Source organism: Epinephelus fuscoguttatus, linkage group LG3 (assembly GCF_011397635.1).
Source record: "Epinephelus fuscoguttatus linkage group LG3, E.fuscoguttatus.final_Chr_v1".
NCBI classification, from domain to species: Eukaryota; Metazoa; Chordata; class Actinopteri; order Perciformes; family Serranidae; genus Epinephelus; species Epinephelus fuscoguttatus.
Window position 1 is genome coordinate 44,182,940 of NC_064754.1, and position 24,806 is coordinate 44,207,745.

The following is a 24,806-nucleotide window of genomic DNA, read 5'->3' on the forward strand; positions in this document are numbered from 1 at the left end:
TGTGGGACTTAAGTGAATCCAAAATAAACCTTTTTTAATGCCAAAGTCACACAAAAACACAAACAAAATACCTGATCAATGCAGCGGTAGACCAGGAGCTCCTGTGTTCAGCAATGTGAAATCACAGTTGTTTTTTTTCAATAGAGTCTGGCTTTGAAGCAAGACTTCATTTTCCTGTCCGAAATCAATTTCTAACAGAAAGGTAAAGCAGTGAAAATATTCTAAATGTACCGTACACTTCAACTGATTTTTATGGGACTTTTATTAGGTGGCTAAAATACTTTTTGTTGCTGACCCCCCTCCACAGCAATATACTGTATTGGGTAGCTTCTGTGTCGGACTCCAGCTGTCTTTTTCCAAACTGGAGGCGTGCCGACTAACATCTACTGTACGTCATATACTGTCTGTGGATAAGTACCCCATAAAATAGTTATTTCATTACATTGTGTAACTTTTAATTTTTATCCAAAAGAGTACATATTATAAATAATGATGATAATAACAAGAAAAACATTTAGTTATATAGCACTCTTCAAAATCAAATTACAAAGTGCTTCACAGAAGACAGAACCAACAAATGAACCCCCCTTGTATTATGTGTAAATGTAAGCACTTTATACTGTGTGTTGCTTCAGGGAGTCTGACTGGTAAAGTTAAATTCATTAAAATGTTTGACTATAAAAATGCTTGAAGTGGAACTATTAACATGCCACCAAAAACAAGCTACATAAATAAAGCTTTTAGTCTAAATAACATTAATAATGTGTTATTTCAATAATTTCTGAGTAGTGCTAAAACACACCCTCACGCAAAACTACTGGAAAGTTCAGCTTCCTTATTCTAGTTAAATACTTCAACCACACGAGACAAAGTGTGAAACGCATCAGAGCCTAAAGAAAAAAACGACAAAATGTGTGACATTTTGTTTCGCAGCATGGCTGCTATGATCAAGCACTATACAGTCACATAGTGAAAAGAGTAATTGTGTCTTCTACTTCTACTACTGTTAAAATGCTATGATTAATTCTACATGGAGCAGATTTGAGAAACTTTTCAAGACAAAGCTGTGTGATCATTTCACACAGCAGTCGCTATGGTGTACTTTCAGGGACTGTTTGGTTGTGTTTCAAGGTGGGATGCATCTGCAAACTTGCAAACTTGCAGCACCTACAGAGAACACAGTTCCATCCTGTGACACAGGAAAACTTGTATGTGTCTCTTGAGATGACTGTCACTGTTTTGAATCACTATTTTATTTAAGCACTATAATTCAGTATGGCATTTGTTCGACCACCACATATTTACAGTGTAAAACATTCACCCCAGTTTTTGATATTTATTGTTTTACCCTCATTCATAATGGATACTGCACTTAAGATTAACAGAAAAAGAAAACAAATATCAAACTGATCTAAAAAAGCAGATAGCTAGGTATATGATTGCATACTTATTCACCCCATGTAAATCGTATTAATGTAGTCATATTAACTGGAATGAAGACCACCTGTATGTAATAAAGGTGTTGGAGTCGAACATGATTTCCTGACTGCAACGTCAAAGGTTCAGGGCATAAGATTTACAGGGATTGAGTGGCCTTGGTGAAGATTACAGATTGCAAGCAGCTGAAACTTCAGCCGCTTAGAATTCCCCCCGTGTTCATTGTTCAGAAGGTTTTTACCGGGAGATGAATTATCCACAGAGGTCTCTTCCACTACAGAACAAACAGACCCAGGGTTACAAACTAGTAAAAACACTGAATCAAGCAGTTTCATTGTACAAATCAGTGTTTCTCTAACCCTGTTTGGTACATCGCACACAGGCTGCTTGCTTAGCGGTGGCTAATGTGTGCTCACCTATTTTATCTGATAACTTAATGTATGCTCATCTTATTTCTGAACCAGATGTTCAGGAGGGTTTTACGTGGATCTGAATCCACAGGGGACTCTTCCTCTCCAAAACAAACAGCTCAGGTGATTAAAAGCAGTAAGAACACTGAAAAAAAGCAGTTTTATGTTACAAATAAGTGTTTCTCCAGTGCTGCTTGGCATGTTGGAGATGGGACACTAACCCAGAAGTACCACTCAAACAGTAAATAAGAAAGACTTGTGAACAAACATAAATCATGATTAAACACATAAACAATCAGCAATTATTTTTTTTAAGTCAAATGATCTACATGCAACTGTGTGTAATCAAGGTAAAAAATTATTTAGAGGGTCCAGTGATCAGTTAACCGATATTGTAACAGCCCTTGGCTTGGATGAACAAAATTGCAGAGTCCCAAACTGATGCTTCACGGTTTGTTTATTTGTACTTATGGGTCACCGTCTCGTTACACCATGAAAGCACCATGAAAACTATAGAGAAATATACAAATACAAAGTTAGAATGTACATTGATCCACAGTTTACAGTCATATCAAAATACAATACACAAGTAATAAATTGAATTAAACAACTATTAAAAGGCAGTCACTAAATTAGACTGACAATAGCCTCTCTTTTGGAGCTAATGTCCAGTTAACAAAGGTATACCGAGAGTAAACATTATATAAATCTCATACCACACACAGTGAATAAACAAGCAATCCTAAACATTGAAATACATGAATACATTACCCCTCCTTCAGTCAAACTCTAAATGACATTTCCCTTAACTAAACAAACAAACAAACAAAAACGTTTCAAACAATGTGAGTGGACAACTCAAACCCGTGGTACCTGCAGTAAAGGCAATTAAGACCGCTTAACATACCTCATTCCGCTCACCAAGGGTGTTACCCAAGATTTCAGACCGTTTCTCGTCGTCTCGACTGTGGATTAATCTCCTTGCCGTATGAATAGCGTCAATGTTGCTCTACTCTTCTGTGTGTGTGTCTCCGCCGAACACACCGGGCAAATCAAACTACATCAACAGGTGAGTAGATTTAATATACACGGGCTCACCTAGTTAACTTAGCATGGGCGGATAATCTACGCAGCAAAGGGGAAATCTGCCACCTTGAGGGAAATGCGGGTACCTACACAGGATGAGCTGTCCAATTCAAAACGTAAACATTTAACTCTCAACCAAAAAATAAAGAATATATATATGTATATAAACAGCAAATGTAAATCAAATAGAAATAGAAGGCAACTTCGGCCTTATAACTGTAGGAGTTAGCGGTCATTTACAGATATCATCGTTACAACCATTAAAGTTCAGAATAATTTTGAGGAAGCATTTATTTGTGGGAGGGGTGAAGTCGTTGGATATAGACTGGACCTGACATGTAGGAAACTGAGAGGAGGGAGGCTCAATGTAGGGGATGTGTGTCCTCTGCAATGTATTACCAAGATCTGTTGTAGCCCCTGTTGGTACCTATAGAAGGAAGGAGACATTGGAGAGGTGAAAGAGGGAGGATGAATACATGTGTAGATGGTCAGTTAGGAAGAGATGGCTGAATGAGGAAGAGCCATTAGAGGAAGAAAGGAGGGAGAGTGAGTTGAGAAAAGTGAGGTTAATATGAGATAATATGTTAACCAGGTGTGAGTAGGCTTGACAGGTGAATCGAGTCATGGCTGAGGCGTGGCCTTTAATTCCAAATGTTCCAAATCCAAAATTAGATGACACATTCGGTCAGTGAAATCAGTAATAGCATGAGCGCTGAACGATCTCTGGAAAACTTTGTGTGTTTGCTACCGGGACAGGTCACCAATCTTTCACACAACACTTACAGACTAACACATTTACACATACACCTTCAAATTAAGATCACCAAAATGATTACAATTCATTCCTTGGGAATATAAATATCTGTACCATTTTTAATCTCATGATTGCCATGACATTTCTGGCTAAATAAAATCCACCCAACAGGGTGAAAGTTCAGCTCTGCTGCTATCAATGGCAGGCCAGGCTAAAGCTACAGATAGTAGAATATCCTTAAATAATTCGAGCCCATATATCACTTCGACCTTGATTCTGACATGTTTGTTGACAAGTCTTTTGTATATTGATACCCAGTGCTAATGTGAACAGCCTAGAGTAGAGGCCCTGTGTTGTGTTATTTGTTAACTGGCTTACAACTAATTGAACAGCTGAAACCGCAGAACTGCTCTAGAGTTGGTCCTCATAGAGTCTGAAGTTTCAACTTGTGTTCTTCTTGCCAACATGTTCTCATCACAACTTGTCAAATACTGCTGCTTTGTCAGTGGACCTAACACATCAGGAAATAAATGCATACAATCTTTTACTAAATAAACTTACAATGTATATAAAAATTGATTGTTTTTAGGTTCTATTCCTTAAAGTTTAGGCGACAAAAGCACGTGGTTGGGTTAAAAAAAAAAATCTTGGTTTGGCTTAAATAATTACGGTTGTTACTAGTGTGGTTTATGTGACATATATCATGTGACATACCTCACCAGTGTAGTATGCCATGCATACTTGCACACTATGCAGACTTTCTCAGCCCTTTACTACGATGGTGGCCCATGGCGTCAGAAACAACCGCTGCCTGGTGTGTGTCATTCCGCTGCCAAGGGTGTCACTCAGGCGCGCCGCCAGACACTTTTCACCGGGGCACGTGCCTCAGTAAACATGCGCTGTGCCCCTGTATAAATTCCCAATCAAATTCCTAAATAAGCCTATTTTTTTCATTACTGAATATCCGTAGGGCTATACTATGACTGATGTGTCAAGGAAGAATAGCATGGGCACAATTGCTTCCTACTTCGACCACGTAGTAGGGCCGGCGCCGCATATCAAAGAGTGGAGAGGTTGCACTTGCAGGCATTGTGTGCGTCTGTGCATATTCAGTGAATGAAACACGCAGGAAGCCTGGAGTTGGAGGGCAAGCTGCTGCGGCCTACGGTGCAAATTTATCAGCGGACTGTAGCCCACACATGTTGTCAAGTAAAGCCGAAATGTATATAATGTATATAATACCACTGCACACTGATGGATCATCATGGACAGAAGGAAATTCTTTTTGCAGAACAGAGGAGGCAGGGACAGGGAAGCAGTAAGGAGAGATGAGAATGAGGTAAGATCATCTGGTTAAAAGTTTAGTGGTTCAAACATTTTGTCTGTTGTGTCGACGCCAAAAATATGAGTCTCACAAATCACGACCCCAAATTAAACTATGGCTAGTTTAGGTTCACTTTAGATAACGCTAGTTTAAAAAGCTACCCAATCAGGGGAATACCTTTTCAGACCATATCAGGTAGGCCTACTCTTAATTTAAGATTTTGACTTTTTTTTGGTAACATTCCCTCTTGTAGAAGGATTTCTTGATTGCATTTACTGTGCTACACTAAGATTGAAAAGTTCAGTAGCTGGACTGAAATATTGTTATTATTTGCATATGTTCTTTATTTTGTATCTGTTGATTTGTAAGATTGTAGGACTGTGTAAATCACTTTTTTGGTAATACTCCCTCTTGTAAAAGGCTTACTTGATTATGTTTGGTGTGCTACAGAAGGAGGAATTGAAAGGTTCAGTGGCTGAACTCAAAGTGTTTTTATTTGCTTACAGGTGTAGCTCTGTTAAAGGGAAATTTCGGTTTATTTCAACCTGTCTCCTATCGTCCTAATTTTGTTTCAAGTGACTAGCGACATAAAAATAATAGGTAGCATGTTAGCCGTTAGACTAAATACAGCAGGGGCGCATAGTAGCGTCAGACCTGTTAAAATGTAAGTGAACAGGCATACTTCAAGTGCAAAGTTAGTCCAATAAACGACCCAGATAGCACATATACATCTGGCCAACGTCGGCCTGAGGACAACACATCGGCCCTGAATTTATAACGTCTGACAAACGTTGGCCACATGGGCGGATATCTTTAAATTTAATAATCTTTTGTCCCAGCTCATCAAACGTATCTGTTAGGTCGTCTTTGGGTCAGCCCAGTGCCGTAGAATGTCTGCCCACATATGGAAGTCGCCACAGAGGCGGAATTTCATCTCCGCGGTGTTTGTTTGGAACTGAGCTCGCGGGACACAGCATCTCATCGCAGTTGGTTTCAGGTAAGCTAACTGGAATAAACTGGCAGAAAATAGCTTTGTTGTTTCTTCTGTGACCGTTAAAAGAGGTTCCTGGTGAGTGGCGAGGCACGACTGGGTGTATATAGCACATGTCCCCACCAGCTAACGTTATCTTTCGTTAGCTGATAGCTAGTTTAGCGGTTTAGCTCATGTTAGCTAACAGGCTACAACTGTGGTGTTTTCATTTTATTTTCCCTAGTTGATGACCTCCGGGGCCCTGAACGGGTGCTCAAGTGTGGGTGACAGGCGCAGAGAGGAGCGCGGAGGTAAGGCGGGGTGGGCCGACACTGTGTATCCTAAAATGGGTGCTCAAGTGTGGGTGACAGGCGCAGAGAGGAGCGCGGAGGTGAAATAGTGAAGTTTAAGGATGCCTTCGGTATGTTGTTAATGTGATTTTTTGGGCAATTTATCAGTTGAGGTCTCCCCCTCTGCAAAGCAAACTGACCAGGTGGTTACAGGTAATAGCGCAGTTTTGAAGCCACTGTTTTTCCGCGATGAAGGAGTGATTGTTGAGCTGCTGTTAACAGTTAATGGAGGTAGCAGATCCCATTATTTAACCTTTTCAACACTAAATTAAGCAGAGTGACGGACCCAAAGCCTTCAATCTGGCTAAAAAACAGCTGAAATGCTAAATAAAAATACAGTGGTGAAGCTGGGATTTGTTTCTTGAAGTTATGTGCTCATCGTCTTTTCTGTCTCTTGCAGGCTGCCAGGAGAAGCGGACGGGCCATCAGATATTGTTTGTGGAAATTTGAAAATAAAGTTTCTCAAATTGACTTTTGTCTCTTCATTGTGCACACTTACACATGAAATAGGGTAACAGTTAGCTATTTTTGAATGTTAGCGTTGATTTCTCACATTGGATGGTGAAATATTTGTAGTTTGAAAGGTCCGACCTAAATGAATAAAGGTCGTACTTAACGAAGCATATGAATATTAATGAAGGAGCGCCCACTGAGCGCAGCTTCTTTTATTGATCGTTTGAACGTCGCATGGTGGTGATATTTGATTAGAGGCCGACGTCTTGGCAATGAGCAAACGCTCTCCCTGCTACGTCTTAACGATCTAAACTTGATACATCGGGCCGACGTCGGCCAGATGTATGTGGAAACTGAGAGGCTTTATGTATGTGTGCTCTGCTGTTTTCTACAAAGACCGCCTCACATCGTTAGGATAAATGTCAGAGAACATACAGAAAACAACATGTAAACGTGTTGTCTTACCTTACCGGTGTGGTGCCATGTTTGTTTACCATTTAGCTCTGCTTTCTAAAGCGCGGCCGAAACATCACGAGAAGAGGCAGCGACCTCATGCCGTGCCTGGAATCAAGCAGCAGCAGCTGGAAGGCAGAACCGGACAGTAGCCTGAAAAGTTCATACATTTATTTTATGAAAGATTTATAGAATAATGGCTGACTTTTTGCCAGACTTCGACTTTGTGGAGGAGGAATTTGATTTTGCAGAGTTTGATGGCTGCCCTTATTTATTTGAGCCAGAATACACTGACGAAGAGCTTCGTGAAATTGAAGAACGGAGGAGGAGAGAGGTGCGACAGGTAGAGGACAAGAGAGGAGGAATGGCTACTGCAAGGCTGCGTAGCTCTGGAGATTGGTGGTGTACCTGTGAATGCTGTGCCCCAGTGCCCACAGAAGAGGAATGCCTCTGTTGCAAGGAATGGGATTGGTTGCAGCCTTATTTTCAAGGTCTGGATGTGACCGAGGACGAGACACCTCCACATGGAGTAGTATCCAGCTGGGCTTTATCTAGAGCTGGCGATATATATTTCGGCCGCGCTTTGGAAAGCAGAGCTAGATGGTAAACAAACATGGCAGCACACCGGTAAGGTAAGACAACACGTATCATGTTGTTTTCTATATGTTCTCTGACATTAATCCTAACGATATGAGGCGGTCTTTGTGGAGAAAAAGCTTGTTTAGTGGACTAACTTTGCACTTGAAGTATGCCCGTTCACTTACGTTTTAACAGGTCTGACGCTACTATGCGCCCCAGCTGTATGTCTAACTCGCTATTATTTTTATGTCACTAGTCACTCGAAACAAATTTAGGACGATAGGAAACAGATTGAAATAAACCGAAATTTCCCTTTAAACCTGTTGAGGTTCATGCAAATATAAATAAATGTTCTCAAACATCCAGTACAGGCTAACTTTCTGTATCTTACCTTAGTGCTTTTGTAAGTTTTGTAAGTTTGAGTGGCATTTATATTTAGTAAGGCAGTATTGTAAATCTATATGTGTGTGTGTGTGTGTGTGTGTGTGTGTGTGTGTAAGGGGGGCGGTCGGCTTCTGACTGGAGGCCTGTGCCCCTGCACAGCTGTATGCCTAGCAATGCCCCTGGTGCCACTGTGCGTCAGTGTCTGATGCCAAGGCCAACGGACACAGCAGCGATATTTGACGAGTTGGGACGTGCCCAGAAAACTTCTAATGGCGGGCACCCTGGAGCCATCCTAATCAGATGCCTGAACCACCTAAAGTGGCCTCTATTGAAGACAGCACGCATACGTCTCGCCGACGTCGGCGCGATGAATAAAGTTGCATCGGCAAGACGTATTATGGAGAGTGTTTGCTCACTGGGAAGACGTCGCCGAGACATCGGCATTTGGTAAAAAAATGCCCTCCAGACGATGTCTGGACGATGAATCAAAGATGCTCAGCGCAGCCCCTCTACAGCTTTTATACGACCTTTATTTAGGTCGGATCATTCAATTAGTATAAATATCTCCATATCCATAGTCGAAATGAACATGTATTTACTTAAAATGTGATAGGAATATGGCAATATCATAACAAAAAAACAATATGCTTGACCACTAAATAGCTTTGTAATATTGTGTGTGGATAAAATAAAGAGACAGGTACGATTCAAGTTCGTGATCATAAATTTATTTCCAGCAGCATATCCAAAAGAGCCCCAGCACAAAAAGGAACAGAAAACAGAACAGAAAACATATGGCAGGTCGGGAGACGAACACAGGCAGCAGGGTCTGGATTGCTGGGAGACGCAGTCTGCAGGGGAGCCCGGGTTGTTCATTGTGGATTGAGGAGCAGTTACGTGTCCAGTCCGTGCTCCTCATCCTTATAACAAGTCCCCATCCTCGCTCCTCTGTCCCGCAAACACTATTGTGCGTGAGGAAACTGAGAAAGTGCACAAAATTACGCTCTGGTATATCCAACCAGCTCTGACAGAAGCACACAGACCTTTTTCTCCCCGGCTCGTGCCGGTCTCGTGGGGTCGGATATAACATCTTTTATATGTTAGAAATCATAATTGTTTAATCCTTGTTTTTTTCTGGATCCCGATAAACACACAGACACAAACACTACAGCTGTTCCAGTTGTCATGCTGGCTGATCTGTGTAAGACGATCTGACAGCTGTGATTCCATCCTGCGCGCACTTAGAGATTTATCGGGCTTTACAATTCTAATAATAATTCATTTTTTCCTTATTAGTGAGATTAAGTTTAAAGACGCGCGCACACGACTGTTCAACATATATGAAGGTGTTTTGCGATTATGATGTGTGTGCGCCTCAGCTGTGTGCGAGACACACACGTGCACGCCGTTAACATATTTACACTTAATTGCTGATAGAAAATATGTTTAAAGGACACTTTACTAATCCACACTCCTGTATTCTGCGGTTCCTCTGCTGGTGCGAGCGAGGCTGCCAGAGCGAGCCTCGCGTAATAACAAAGCAATAAATAGTAGGCTAGTAAGATCAGTCAATTAGAATATGCGCTTTGTGTTAATTAATAGTCTGTGTTGTGTTTTAGCGCACAACACGCACACACATATCTGCTGCATGTTTTATGACAGTAAACTGTCGCCTACATTTTTCTGAATATATTTTAATGTGTTCTGTGTTTAAAAGATAAATAAATAAAACATTTTCGGAAATGGTCTTGATTACATTTCCCGGGAATCCACACACCTCACTGGCAGGACAGGACGGCAGTTTGACAGCCCGAGGATGGTGGAGTGGACAGTGTTTGTCATTTCCATATAATTTTTTGTCAAAGCCACAGGGAGCCACTCAGAAGATCAAAGAACCACATGAATAGGGCTGCACCCTATGATTTTTTTTTTAAATTATTTGATCAACTAATCGGAGGATTATTTTTAATCATTTGATTAATAAAATAATTAATTTACCTAAAATAAATATAAAAAAAACTCTCATTAATATTTCAGTATTTTGTTCAATTAATATCCACAGACACATAGCTCATTAGAATAATAATGGTGACATCTTTTAAAGTTAGTCTGTAAAGTTAGATTTCCACCATATCTATTAGACTCGCGCTGTGCTTTCCAAGGTGCTAATGCACTGTCCAAGGTGCTGATCCCGACTATGTTCATTGGTTTGTTTGTTCAGTACTGTTTTATGGTTATTTTCTGTAGTTATTTTTGCACAATTTCGTACTTCGTAGTTTGACAGAGTCCATAAATAGCCTTTTGGAGGTGTGTGGATTAATATTTTCCCGAAAATTACATTTTCTATCCTGGAAACAGAGGCGCTCTATCCCAATGTATGTACGTATGTTCCCAACCTCAACACTTTAGTGTATTTTCTGCTGATATTAATAATTATTATTGAGGAAGAAGATCACCATTTCAATATTAATCAACATTATTATGAACATAAAATAAAATTGTATGCATTCCCTGGAGAATTTGGCATCTTTCTTCAGTGAGGTTCACTTTGTACCACAGCCAGCTCATGGTAAATCCATCACATGCAGTATTTCATCCCGATAGGTTTTGGATTAAGTATAAATCCAGTGATCTTGAAGCTCCGAGCTTCACCCAGGATTTTATCTGAGATTCTAAAAGTTGCAGCAAACATAAATCCAGCGGATTTTATCCATCCAGCGCAGCGCACAGTTTGCATCTTCATTGTTTAATATTTTGAACTATTTCCACACAAAGCTGGTGGCAGACAGCGTGTTATGTGTCTCATTCAGATGGTAGAGACAAAAGTTATTGTATTAAGTGAATTCATAACATGCTTGAATTCATGGCGATTTGTGATCGTTAACCAATTAATAAATGCACCCGGTGTACTCAGCTGGTAGCAAATAGGAGCCAGAAAACACACACACACAGCCCGAGCTTGATCGCACATAGCTGCCGAACTCCAGACCGCTCTGGAGGAGAGGCGGAGGCAGAATGGAGCTTTTAGGCAAATAAACATCGCGAGTCACGATTCTGTTCGGATTCGACTTCATGAACGCACAGATGTACAGAGAAGGGAGGGGGGACTGTAAAATGGAGGGTCATGACAGAAACAACTGGAGTCTCTTGCTCTTTCCAGTGACGGTGCACTAAAACACACCCTGAGGCGGATATTAGCTTTACTTCCAGTACAAACACACCAACAATAACCCATAACCAGTACCGAACCATGAGAAACTATTATACCGGGCCATGTTAAATAAAGGGACAAACCCAGCGCTTCCCGCGTCAGCTGCGGTTAACCACTAGCTCTGCAGCTGTACAAACACCGAAGCCGGATACTAACAGCTAACGCTAACTAACGTTACCTGACCCTTTCCCGAATTCAACATTAATTTATTATCCAGAAGGGGATTGTTCATGTGTTGGAAAGACTTATAACTACCTAGCAATGGCATTTGCTAATCGCTAGCTAGCTAGCAGGCTTGTTAGGAGTCGGTGTCTGACCTCTTTACCTTCACCAGCACACCCGGTCGGGACTTAGCAACTAGCAACTTTATTGAATGTCATATTCACAAAATAACTATTTTTATGTGAGCTTAAAGTGGGCTTACCTGAAGACCAGTTGACACTGACGAGAGGCTGTGTCCTCCGTCTTCAACGCCGGCTCTTTGTTCCGTTGGCGCCAATTGGATGAATTGCAATGGGCCGATCCACAGCCGACCTATCTCTGACTTTGAAATAGAGCACATAAACCCACCCTCTGGCAAACCATGTCCCTGCTATGGGCCGATGCTTCTCAGACACATCAACAGCCGTTAGGAGTAGAATGCCGATGCACGATCTGAGGCCGACGTCGGCGAGACGTATGCGTGCTGTCTGGGGTGAAGGAGCAGCAGCTCTATACTGAGATCCCTCTGGATGTCTGAGCTCCTCAACCTATCTCTACGGCTGAGCCCAGCCAACTTTCATAGGAAACTTATTTCGGGCGCCTGTTTACACAATCTCATTCTTTCGGTCACTACCCAAAGCTCATGGCCACAGGTGAGGGTTAGGCATAAAATAGCCAGTAAACTGATAATTTTGCCTTCTGGCTCAGCTCTGTTTTCACCACACCATAGTCCAGTGCAGTGCCTGCATCACTGCAGATGCTGCGCCTAACTGCCTGTCCATCTCATGCTCCATTTTACCCTTAAGGCTCATTTATGCTCCCTTTACGTACGAAAATGTATACGTCCATTTCAAACGATGTTACCGTCACTGCCCACATACTTCCATGCGTCCTTTACGTTGGGATGGATGTTAACCAATATATCCACGAGGAGGCAGCCCAGCGTCAAAAGTTTATGACAACAACAAATTCAAAAACAAACATGGTGACTGTGGAGGAGATATTAATAATGTACCTCTTGCATAAAAGACAAAAAGAGAGGCTGCGTTGTAGGAGGCAGTGGTCGGTGAGGCCGTTAAATACATCGCGACTTGAGGATGGAGAATTCTGCCGATGAGAGAAATTGAATTGTTATTTCTTCTTCATGTCTCACTAGAGCTACGTATCAGGTAGTGACAGCAACACTGCCCCCACGGTTCCCGGTGGTACTGCTCCGTTTGGCCCGTACTCGTAAGCTTTATGGAAACGTGCAGAAATACGGACGAAATGAACGCGGAGCATGGACAGAAGGCTCCGTCTGTATCCGGATCCATATTTAACGTTAAGTATAAATGAGCCATTACTGGTGAACAAGACCCCAAGATACTTAAACTCCTTTGCCTGGGGCAGTAACTCTCTCCCATCCTCAGAGGGGGCAATCCACTGTTTTCCGTCAGAGAACCATGGCCTCAGACCTGGAAGTGCTTACTCTTATCTCAATACCCATCTGCTGTCTTAGGAAGCCTGCTTAGTAGAAAACACCAGGATATATATCTTGTATCGCCAGTCAGTCTGAAAATATGAATTTTTGTCCATATCGCCCAGCCCTACTTCTGACCACAACTTTTAGTGTCTGCCTCTACAATGGAGGCTTTGTACATGGCCCACTTAAGTTCTGTGTCCCCAGCCTCCCCCAGGATGCATGAAAAGTTCTTCTGGAGGTGGGAGGTGAAGATCTTGTAAACAGGGACCTCAACTAGATGCTCCCAGTTCACCTTCACTACTCTTTTGGGTTTAGAAGGTCTGTCTGGCAGCCTCCTCTGCCATCAGATCCAACTTACTACCAGTTGGTGATCAGTTGACAGCTCTTGATCCTAGGGTGTTCTAGTACTAAGTGCACTTATGAACTGCCCTATGCTCAAACACGGTGTTTGTTATGGCCAATCCATGACTTGCAAAGAAGTCCAATAACAACACACTGCTGGAGTTCAGATCAGGTAGGCTGTTCCTCCCAGTCCCCCCTTACAGGTTCCTCCATCATTGCCCATGTGAGTGTTGAACTATAGGGTTCCTAGTCAGTATCATCAAGATGGCTGGGTACTCTGAACTGCAGTTTGGTGAATAAGCACAACAAACAGTCAGGGCTTCCCTCTCAGTGACTCAGTCACATTAAAGCGACCCGCTCATTTCCTGGGGAGGACTCCAAAACAACGGTGCTCACCTGGAGTTAAATTCTCACCTCGGATTAATTCTTCTTTTTTTTAAAATCAATAAGCAATATTTGTAGCTTGAACTTAAAATTTAGGTGACTCTATTAATGTAGCATATTTCATTACAGGTCAACTAAATTGTGCCCAACATTAAAGTGCATACAACAAGTGACATGGAAATACTATTTAATAAAATGCAAGGAGAACCACCCACTCTTCCAAAGACACTGACATACCACAGAACCATCCCACAAACACAAACACACACACACAAATGCACATGCTTAAATCTAAAATGTGTGAGAATCACGTTGGTGCTCAAGACTCCACCTCCAAATCAATTCTATAAGACAGGTCAGACATTGTGAGCTACTGAACACAGTCTGATGTCAACAGCCACGGTAAGAGCCGATTTGATTGAGTAATTGCTTCTATTACTCAGTCATTTGCTTAGTGACATGCAATTTACATTGAAATTTTTGATTCCAAATTTTCATTGTTTAACTGATTCTGTGCCTCTGCCTTTTACCTTCTGTTGCTTTTTATTTTCTTTTGTACAGATGGCCAGGCTGTGGCATCTCATGTTCCTGTGCTGGGCATGGACTCCTCTGTGTCTGCTGTCCAGTGTAAGCTTCAGAGGTACACCACAGGAGTGTGAAAAGGCTCACTTTGTCCCTGGTTACAATCTGGGTGGAGAGGGCTTCGACATCGTCACAATGAAACGGAAAGGTGCCTATGTCATCGACACTGAAACATGGAAGCTTGACAATGGCACATGCAGGCTATTCAGCAACAGCTACATGAACCGAGAGAGCCAGAAGGTTCCAGTTGCCGTGGTGGACTGGAGAACCCTCCCTAAGTGCAGTTTGAAGGTCTCCGGTGTACTCTATGATTCTGTCGAAGCTCTTGTCAATGATTCCACCTCGGCTGTGTCCAATGATTGGAGAATTGGCCTTGAAATCTCTGTAATCCCACTCGTCACTCTTGGTGTTGGCTTTGGAGGTTCCCACTCCAAAGAATCTATCTTTGGCATGCAAAAGTCCAAACAAGACCGCTACACCTTCTCTGGCCATTCTGTCTACTGTAACTACTACCGGTGAGTATGTGGACAAGTGTCTTTTGTCATTTATCTGGTCAGTTCACTGAGATATGTTTTGTTTTACAGTGTCCTGGATAAATAACAATAATGACAGTAATTCTGCGTAAAATAACATATACAGTCACGTGAATAAAATGGGACTGTGATAGATTTTAACTGATTAATATTATTCCTGTTCTTCACAGCTACAGACTGGCAACAAAACCTCCACTGAGTCATGATTTTGAATCAGCTGTGAACTCCCTTCCTTCCTATTCACCCGAAACATTGTCATTATATCGCAACCTGATTGACACTTATGGTACACATTACATCACACAAGTGTCGCTAGGAGGGCAAATAAAAGCAATCACTTCCATCAAGACCTGCGTGGCAACCATGAATGGACTGACAGCAACAGAAGTCAATGACTGTCTGTCAGTGGAGGCCTCTGCTAGCTTTGCAAGCACTGCCAGCATTAAGGCCGAATACAAGCACTGTCAGGAAAAGAAGGAGAAGTTAGGCCTTACCCAAGATTTCCGCACCATGTTTAATGAGCGTAACACAGAGGTCATTGGCGGACACATTGACGGTGCTGATATCCTCTTTGAAGGCCGAACAAACTCGTCGGTCTATAGCAGCTGGCTTGGATCACTGAAAACCACACCTGATGTGGTCCAATACAACCTAAAGCCACTGCACACCATACTCCCAAGTGCTCATCCTGCCAGGGCCGGACTGAAGCAAGAGGTGGAGAAGTACATCAAGAAAAATGCAGTGTTGAAAAAATGCTCAGAAACCTGTCAGATTGGGCAAAGATCCAATAAAAGGGATCCTTGTGCTTGTGTTTGCAACAGTGATCAGAATATCAAGTCAAACTGCTGTCCTGCTGGGAAAGGTCTTGCTACATTAAAGGTTTTCAGGCTCTATGCACAAGGGTTGTATGGTGATAGGTGGACTCAGACAGATGGTTCAGTTGAGGTGAGATACGGAGATCAGGTAAAGCGCACTGCCATCATCAGTAACAACGACAATCCCACATGGTTGGAGAGATTTGAATTCGGACCCATTGTCATTAATATGAGAGACAAACTTACGTTCCGTGTTTATGATGAGGATACCTACTGGGATAGTGATCTACTTGGTGAGTGTTCATTTGATCTGCATAGAGGGAAAGTGAGTGACAGCTGTATGTTTGACTATGGTACCTTCTTCTTCTCCTACATAGTAGAATGTGCACCAAGTCTCAGTGGACACAAATGTCAAGAATACATGCCCTCCCCCATGAGTCCCTCTTTGGCCAAGGTCTTCCACACCAGAAATGGGGTCCTTCTTGGAGACCTGGGGAAGAGGTATGCTAAGTCACTCAGTCAGTCATGTTAAGGTCAGCTGTTGACATGAGATGTGGTTATGAAACAATAACAATTTTCTGATGTTCATGCAAGTAGTTAATAGCATCTTTCACTGTTACTCTTTCTTTGTTTGACTTTGGTAAAAAGTTAATCTTGAAATGTAATCCAAAACTTTGTCTGTAAAAATTGATGTTTGATCATCTATCTTTTCTGCTGCTTCTTTATCATTTGTTAAAAACTCTGCCATTAAAGCATCGACAAAGACAACAGCAGTGTCTGCCTGATTTTATGTGGTGAATGTTTCTACTGTGTAATTTAGTGGTTAACGTGTAAGGATTAGGGTTAGGAGGTTAGGGTCGGGGGGCTAGGGTTAAGTTTCGGGTTTACTAAATGCAGCCACACATATAGACTTTCCAACCTTGTGTGTTCAACTTTGTAAAAAAAGAAAAAAAAAAATAGATTAATAATAACTTTCATCTGAAGTTCCTCTGAATGAGGTATCATTGAGCTGGATTTTAACACTTTTTTAAAGACTCCTTTTCATCTCTGGAAACATTTTTCAGCTACAGTTTAACTAAGACACTCTTCCCTGTTGTGGGCTTAGGTGTAGAGTGGAAGGATTCATGCTGAAAGAATACAAAGATACAGGTGTTAATTGCTTATTTGATCCTTATCTATGCTCCCTGATAGCTCTTGTATTAAAAATGTAATCCTACAGCTGCTACTTTGATCACTGAACAATTGTAATTTCATTTCTTGTTGTCCCACCAATTTTAAATTGAGAAGGAATGGGCCATCAGCAGTGTATTGCAATAAAAAATATTCTATCCAAAACATAATCATCAAATCACTGTGACATTGTATCTAAACGAAATGCAGATGACAACCGGGAGTGTCATAAATTGTAATAGCACGGGATTAACAGAAACTCAAAATAAAGGAAGTGAAAATAATGTGAATGAAAAAGGGAGGGTAAGGAGAGTTAGGGTGATACACAAGAAAAACAAGTCAAACAAGACAGACAGAATAAAAAGCCACCCTCCTGCAGACATTTTGCTGTGAATCACATTAAAGCAGTGTGCACTTTAGTCATCTTTATCATAATATCCCATAGCTAACTATCTGAACAGCAGACAGTAACCTGTGTGCTCCTGAGTTTGAACAAGATAACACAAGGTTTCATGGGCTGGGTTTGGAGGGTTGTGTGTGTGTGTGTGTGTGTGTGTGTGTGTGTGTGTGTGTGTGTGTGTGGTGATGGACAGCTGAGCATGGAAGGTCAAGGAGCACTGATATGGAAGCAGTATGACCTCTGACCTCTGACACTTTTAAGTCTGTTTGAATGTCGACTGAACATTCACACCAAACTACATTATAATTTTGACTACTTGGACGGCTCCTCTCTCTCTTCGGTGCAGGACAGAGCAACACAGGAGATCCTATATACCAACAGCCATCAGGCTTTATAATTCTTTGACATATAATAGATGAGCTGACAGATAAGTGAATTTCCCCTTGGGGATGAATAAAGTTATTCTTATTTTTATTAAAAACTTGTTGGTTGATTTAATAATAGTTTGATTTTGTCTTGATTGCGTGTGTGTGTGTGGTGTGTGTGTGTGTGCGTGTCTGTAGGTCAGAAGCGGAACGAGAGGGAGGCGGAGCATCAGTCTCTGACTCACATTGGCGCTGACAGAAAAATTTCCTTTTCGGCCAAGACCTCCAGATATGATAATGAACACATTGTCACTTTATTATCCAATCAGAACACATCATTAGCTCTGTGTCTGTGTCATGTTTACATTTATTAAAAGTGCTTTTTTTTAATACATTAAATCTAAGTAAAACAAATGGTCAGTGATCATCACACATCGCAGTGACATATTAAAATAAGATATACTAAATTAAGATCAACATGTAACATTTTCTTGCTCTGAGAGGTCACAACAGTTTTATTGTTCTGCTGGGAACATAATGGTAAACAATGATTGGACGCAGAGCAGACAGTCAGTACAGAATAGATGCTCAGCACAGAATAGATGCTCAATGCAGAAGAGATGCTCAGTGCAGAAATAACACTCAGTACAGAAAAGACACTCAGTACAGAGCTGAGGCTTAGCACAGAATAGATGCTCAGTGTAGAATACACAGTCATTGCAGAAAAGACACTCAGAGCAGAACAGATGCTGAGTGCAAAATAGATGCATAGTGCAGAATGGGTGTGTGGCGTCAGTCCGACCACCCAGTGGTTCAACTACTCATTAGTCCGACTACCCAAAGGTCCGACCTAGTAGTTGAATCCTATTAGTCCGACCTCCCAAAAATCCGACTGCAGTAAAGTTACATTTAAGGGGGGACCAGGCAAGTTTCCCCTTTCAGTAAACACAGAGCAGCAGTACCACTAAACAGCTGCAATGTCTCTATGCACGGACTGTGAGGACAGTTGCGTTTAACTCATCAACAGGAAATCATATCATCTGCTATATGTGATGTACATGCCCTTATTTGGATAACACATCCTGGTATTCCCTACACATGGGAAGATGTTTTATGTAGCTGTCAACTGAATGAATGAATGAGTGACATCATTGTATTTTTTTTCCTGCTGTATAGCGCATTGCACATCGCCACTCACTAGGCTGCTGACTGGCTGCCATAAGCTACACACAAATTAAACATTAATAAGTTCTAACAAATGCAAATTTTATTACATTTTTTCCATAAGGAGGCCAACAGTAGAATTTACCACATAACAAAAGCAGACAAGAACTACCGTAGTTTGAGCGCTGTCCTTGGTGCTGAAGATGCCCCTGAGCCTGTTACAGGCAGCGGTTGTAACAAAATCACTTTAAGCACTGTCCTTGGTGCTGAAGATGCAAAAACAAACAAATGTCTATACTTCAAAACTCACTACCTCTGACATGACGAACCAAGACAGTGTACATGGATAAAAAAAACCAACATCAGCAGAAAAGCAGAAGTCCTGCAAACCAACAGCAAGAGGCGATCACCATGGCCAAATAATGTCGCAGATCTGTAATAAAGAAATAAAAACAAGACAGCTGTTGGCAACTAACGCCGTTGCTGCTGCAGCTACTACTAGGCTCCTACTGTTATCCAAACTAAATTAAAGGAAGCAAAGATTGTTTAACCTATAATTCCACATTATGTTGCCTTCTTTCCACAGCATATAAATTATTTCCTTTTAACGAATGGCTCAGAGAAATGCCGTCTAGCAAAGTTAAATATTTTCACCACCATTTTAGTTATGAAATAGCCTTACATATGATATTCAAGGTGCACGCACACACAAGCAGGATCTCACACACATAAAACATGACTGGAATTAATAAACAAGCAGTAAATGCACAGTGGGGGTTATTTGTTTTCTGTATCAGTGTGACGTGCTGTGTTAATTTGAGTTTGATTTAATTTAATTACACTAAAGTTGTTGAGTTAAACTTACCATACGAGTCCTTTATGTTTTTATACAATTTATTGCTGCATTTTGAAAGCAAAAAGAGTTAAGTTTTTTTGGGGTTTCATGTTATATCAGGGGTTTCAGCTTGGCACCGTGAACCTGTGCCTTCTGTGACCTGTAAAAGTAGCGTTGTGACAAAAGCCTCAGTTTCTGTTGTTGGCGAATTGTTACAAGCTGATGAATTCGCTGGTCAAGGCTAGGCAAAACGTTAGTACAGGTGAGATGACAGGCAGATGGATGGTTTGTCTCTAACAAAATACTTTCTGTAGACGTGCTGCAAGAACGGATTAATGCTTAATATACATCTGCAGCCAGAGCGCATTACGCTGTCAATAGGCTTTATGTGTTGGGAATACCAGGTTGTGTTATCTAAATAAAGGCATGTATGTCACATATAGCAGATGGATGTGATTTCCCATCGATAAGATAAACGCAACTGTCCTCACAGTTCATGCTGGCGCAGTGAGGGAGAAATGCACAGACTGCTTCGTGTTGGAAGTGCTGTGGTCGGACTAATGGGCGGTCGCACTACTGGGTATGAAATCCGACGGTCGGAATAATGGCATTAAAATGGTTGGATTAAGGGGTGGTCGACATTATGGTACTAAAACGTAAAACTCGCCGTAGACCTGCATGGTCGGATTAGCAGGTAGTCGGAGTTAAGGGTAGTCGGACCTATGGGAGGTCGCACTAACGCTGAACTCTACTGCTGGAGTTTTTTGGAGTGTATTACACAAAGACAAAACATGCTGGCCTCAGGAAACAAACATTTTGTCAAATCAAGGCAGAGCTGTAGCTGCAGCTGCACTTGTTGCAGTCTCCCATGTTTAGTTAATGCTGTCAATGCTGTTATCTCAGTACACAGTAGCAGCAGGCATCAAGTGTGCACAGTGTGTTCTCCTTGGGTTGACAGGTGTAAAGAATACTGTTGAAATTACGAAGCTGTGCAGCGCTACAGGGTTAATTGTAAACATGCCATGTTGTACATACTATATACAAAGCCAAACATACATATACACACACGTGCACTTAAAAATTAGAAACGAAATGCAATTAAAGTATGATTGTGTTCGGCAGTGTTGGGTTAGATATATTCATAGCTGGTGGATTGTTTTTTCCCCTTGCAACTCCACCTCCCTCCAAAGGCCTACTCCCCTCTCCTCTATTACGTCCTTATTACGTCTATGATAGACGTAGGCGTTGACATACGACATCCCTCTGTCCTTTGGACCCTCATAGAGGATAAGGAAAAACCCAAATAAACCTTTTAAGGGGGGAATAAACGGTAGAAACCTCAGGAAGACCAACTGAGGAGGGATCCCTCTTCCAGGACGGACAGACGTGCAATAGGTGTCATACAGAACAGATCAACATGATAAATTAACAGTAATCTGTATGACAAAATGATACATAAAGAGAGACAGAGAGAGGGACACGACAGACAGTAATGACAGCAGCTTATGTGATGGAAAATTCTGGTATTTAAACATATTTAATCTATAATGTGTTGTATAAGGTTACTTTTTTTGATGAAACTGAACTTCTAACCTAATGATATGTGTTGCTCATTTAACCCCTACTGTGACAGCGGTGAGAGACACCAAGGTCACGAGCCAGGGAGGCTCAGACACTAAGATTATGAGCCAGGGAGGACAACAAGTGTCCTTGTTAGTCTGAAGAGATGTTGTGTTTTAGGAATGTCAAGGCGCCACATATTTTGACTGTTGATGTGCATGCGTTATGGGAACTATAAAGATATCAGAGCAAGAGGACTTGGTAGGCATTCACCGACTGACTGTTCATGCGGTTGTATGTTTGAGTGTCTCCATTCATGAATGCTTATTAAAACTCAAGAAAGACAGCCGACGTGTGAAGACTTTTTCTTTAAACTGTTCATTAAATAATTGTTTTGCCACCACACTTACAACAACAATAATAAAAGTAATAATATAATTAATATTACAGGCTATTGTGGTACAATATGTTGAAAGTAGGGGCGGCACGGTGGTGTGGTGGTTAGCACTCTCACCTCACAGCAAGAGGGTTGCCGGTTCGATCCCAGGCATGGCAGCCCTTCTGTGCGGAGTTTGCATGTTCTCCCCGTGTCAGCGTGGGTTCTCTCCGGGCACTCCAGCTTCCTCCCACAGTCCAAAGACATGCAGATTGGGGACTAGGTTAATTGATAACTCTAAATTGTCCATAGGTGTGAATGTGAACGTGAATGGTTGTTTGTCTCTATGTGTCAGCCCTGCGATAGTCTGGCGACCTGTCCAGGGTGTACCCTGCCTCTCACCCGATGTCAGCTGGGATAGGCTCCAGCCCCCCCGCGACCCTCAAGAGGATGAAGTGGTTAGAAGAATGAATGAATGAATGAGTGAATGTTGAAAGTATGTATTAATATCTGGCAGTATACATGTGTGACAATGATCATATGTGTATAATAACAGTAGAAGTATGACTAATGATAACAGTAGCAGCAGGAGGCATCTGGCAGGACCACAACCACACACGTCACACTATCCAGGCACCGCTGCGATATGAGTTAACCTGAGAGACAGTGAAGCACAAAGGCTCCGGAGAAGAAGCCGAGTTAGTGACATGCAGTATGATGCAGTAACAGGACATGAGAGAGAGAGAGAGAGAGAGAGAGAGAGAGAGAAGGTGCTCGGTGTATTATAGGAGGTCCCCTGGCAGACTAGGCCTAAGTCAGCCTAACTAGGGGCTGGTACAAGGCAAGCCTGAGCCGGCCCTAACTATAAGCTTGTGTCCTGGTGGGATAATTTGACACTATGAGCTCTCTAAGATATGACGGAGCCTGACCATTTAAAGCTTTATAAGTTAACAGTAGGATTTTAAATACAGACAGGAAGTAAACACTGGGCTCCCAGGTGAAAGTCCAGTGTTATAGAGGTTTTTCTTTTTTTCAGACAGAGATTAGGAGATGTTGCTTTACCTTTGTTAAGACTGAACTGATAGGACTCAAGAGCAGGACTCAATTCAGGTTCAGTTCAAATCAAAAGTCTTTAATGAAGAAGGCAGGTTCGATACACAGGAAGGCAGTCAGACAAGGCAGAGGTATCCAAAAATGCTAAGGCGGAGGCAGGGTCCAAAAACCAGAACTAGATCATACACTCACAAGACTCACACTGGGAAAAAGGCTGGGACGCTTACAGAGAACTGAAAATACGAACTGGCAGAGACAAAGGGATGCACACAGACTAAATACACAAGGGAAGGTGGGATAATGAGACACAGGTGACACTAATCAGGGCGGGGCAGGTTATCACACAAGGCAGGAAACACAGGAGGACAGGAAGTGAGGATCTGGAATGAGAGGTAAATACAAAATAAAACAGGAAGTAACCAAAAATGCACAAAGACAGAAAAACATAACTATACTCAGGGACTAAATGTTACAACCTTGACATGTTTCGACTGTTTACTTCAGTCTTCTTCAGAAGCGTCATCTGACGTGTGTCGTGACGTGTCTTCATCAGCTGGTGTTTCCTTGAAGGCATGACCGGCTTGGCAATCTGACAGATCTGCCGATGGTCTCTGGTGGAGAGCGCCCCAGGTGTGCGACAGCATTAAAGCCCTCTCATCTCGGTTGATAGTGTCCTGGCCCGCTTCCTGATCTCTATGGCCTTCTTGATCCATGACCTTGATTGCCAAATTAAATACCCATTGTGCCTGAGCCAGTCATGTGACATGCCACACCTGTTGCCCATATTTATAATAAAATTAAACCAAGAAAATGGAAATATGTACCTGTGTACGCCTATATCGTACCAGCACTACTTTTGATAAATAGGGGGGGCAATATCAGAATGTACATATTTTATATCCCACACACACACATACACACACACATCATACTATCTCACCAGCAGCAGAATGCATTACAGGATGCTTTCTTTATTAAAACCCTTCTAAATGGGATCTGCTTAGAGTGCAGATTTGTTATTTGTTTTCACCTTTGCCAAATGTTAGCATGCAGCTCACCACTGTTCTTAAGTACAAACTTGTAGAGTTATTAGCATGGCCATAGGCTCTGAGTCCGGTTGACCTAGGTTAGCCTGTGCTTGAGGCATAAGTGCACTGCAGCATAGGAAAACAGAGAAAATGGATGAACTATCTGAGCTTATGGAGGTTTACTGAGCTGGAGCTTAAAAGTGAGTTCCTCATAATTAAAGCAGTCACAATATGCTGTGCTCTATCATAAATGATGATAAACAACAATTTAATGAGGTCAGGTTAAAAAAAAAGGTTTTTGGAAGTGACTGTGCAAATGAGCAAGCAATGCAATAAGAGTAAGAGTCCACACCAACAACACACAAGTTCACCAACACCCTGTTTGTGATCACAGATTGCTGTTTGATGGTGATGAGATAGAAATGTGATACTGTGGCTCTACAAACTTGTTGCTCAGCTGACCATCTGCTGATAGAGGAATTAATTGTTAATCTGCACTGATGTTAACAGGTTGCAGTATGCCAGTGTGCAGCAGTCGAGGGTGCCGATCCTGTGTCTAAGTTTCAAAAGGCTGATGAGAGCAAGTAAACTCAGCTGAACACATACTTTGACATGACCTTCTTCACAGATGGTCCTGATCAGGGCTGGATTGGCTATAGGGCATAGGGCCGGTGGGCCGTTGGCATATTTTGGGCTGGCACAATCGTAATTTACTTAATGTAATTATGTAGATATTTTTTTAACGGCCTTCCTCCTCTGCCGCCCCCTCCCCGCTCATTTTCTGAGTTCTCTTGAGAGCGAGTAGCTGGCTGTTGGCCTTGTGCACAGTGGTGGAGTGCGTAGCCTTCTAGTGTACACTGATGGATAAATCACCAAAGTGCAAGGGAGGTGCGGAGAAGCTACGGGAGAAAAGGCGCAAGAATATCCAGGCAGATGCAGCCATGTGTTAGTGGAATTATCCCTTTATGATGCTGCCACCATGTTCCAGACCCAGAACATGATACACTCTAAGCAAATTCAGGGTCTTGAAATACACCTTTCTTGTATCTTTCCCCTGATTATTTTCAATAATCTTGCTGCAGGTTTGTTTGGAATGCTCAACCAACCTTTTGGCCCAACCAACCA

General features: G+C 42.0%; 2 protein-coding genes across 3 annotated transcripts in view; one reads left to right on the top strand and one right to left on the bottom strand.

Moving 5' to 3' along the window:
* Positions 1–14,517: 14,517 nt before the first annotated feature.
* LOC125885632 (perforin-1-like) lies at positions 14,518–16,262 on the top strand. The gene is made up of 2 exons (XM_049571306.1): positions 14,518–14,897; positions 15,086–16,262. The coding sequence occupies exons 1-2, from the start codon at positions 14,518–14,520 to the stop codon at positions 16,260–16,262; spliced, it is 1,557 nt and encodes a 518-aa protein (XP_049427263.1).
* Positions 16,129–24,806, bottom strand: part of LOC125886569 (uncharacterized) — a 54,884-nt gene continuing 46,206 nt past the window's right edge. Inside the window, exon 3 of one of the 2 annotated variants that reach the window (XM_049572883.1) lies at positions 16,129–16,220. The gene's annotated coding sequence lies outside the window, so the exon portion shown is untranslated. The remainder of the gene's footprint in view (positions 16,221–24,806) is intronic. The other variant, XM_049572885.1, reaches the window with a different exon arrangement.

What these genes read in the sequence shown, in the direction of transcription:
- LOC125885632 (XM_049571306.1), top strand. Translation starts at nt 14,518, where the DNA reads ATGAAACGGAAAGGTGCCTATGTCATCGACACTGAAACATGGAAGCTT. An exon ending in GTCTACTGTAACTACTACCG is followed by an intron (nt 14,898 to 15,085) that starts GTGAGTATGTGG and finishes TGTTCTTCACAG; the next exon opens with CTACAGACTGGCAACAAAAC.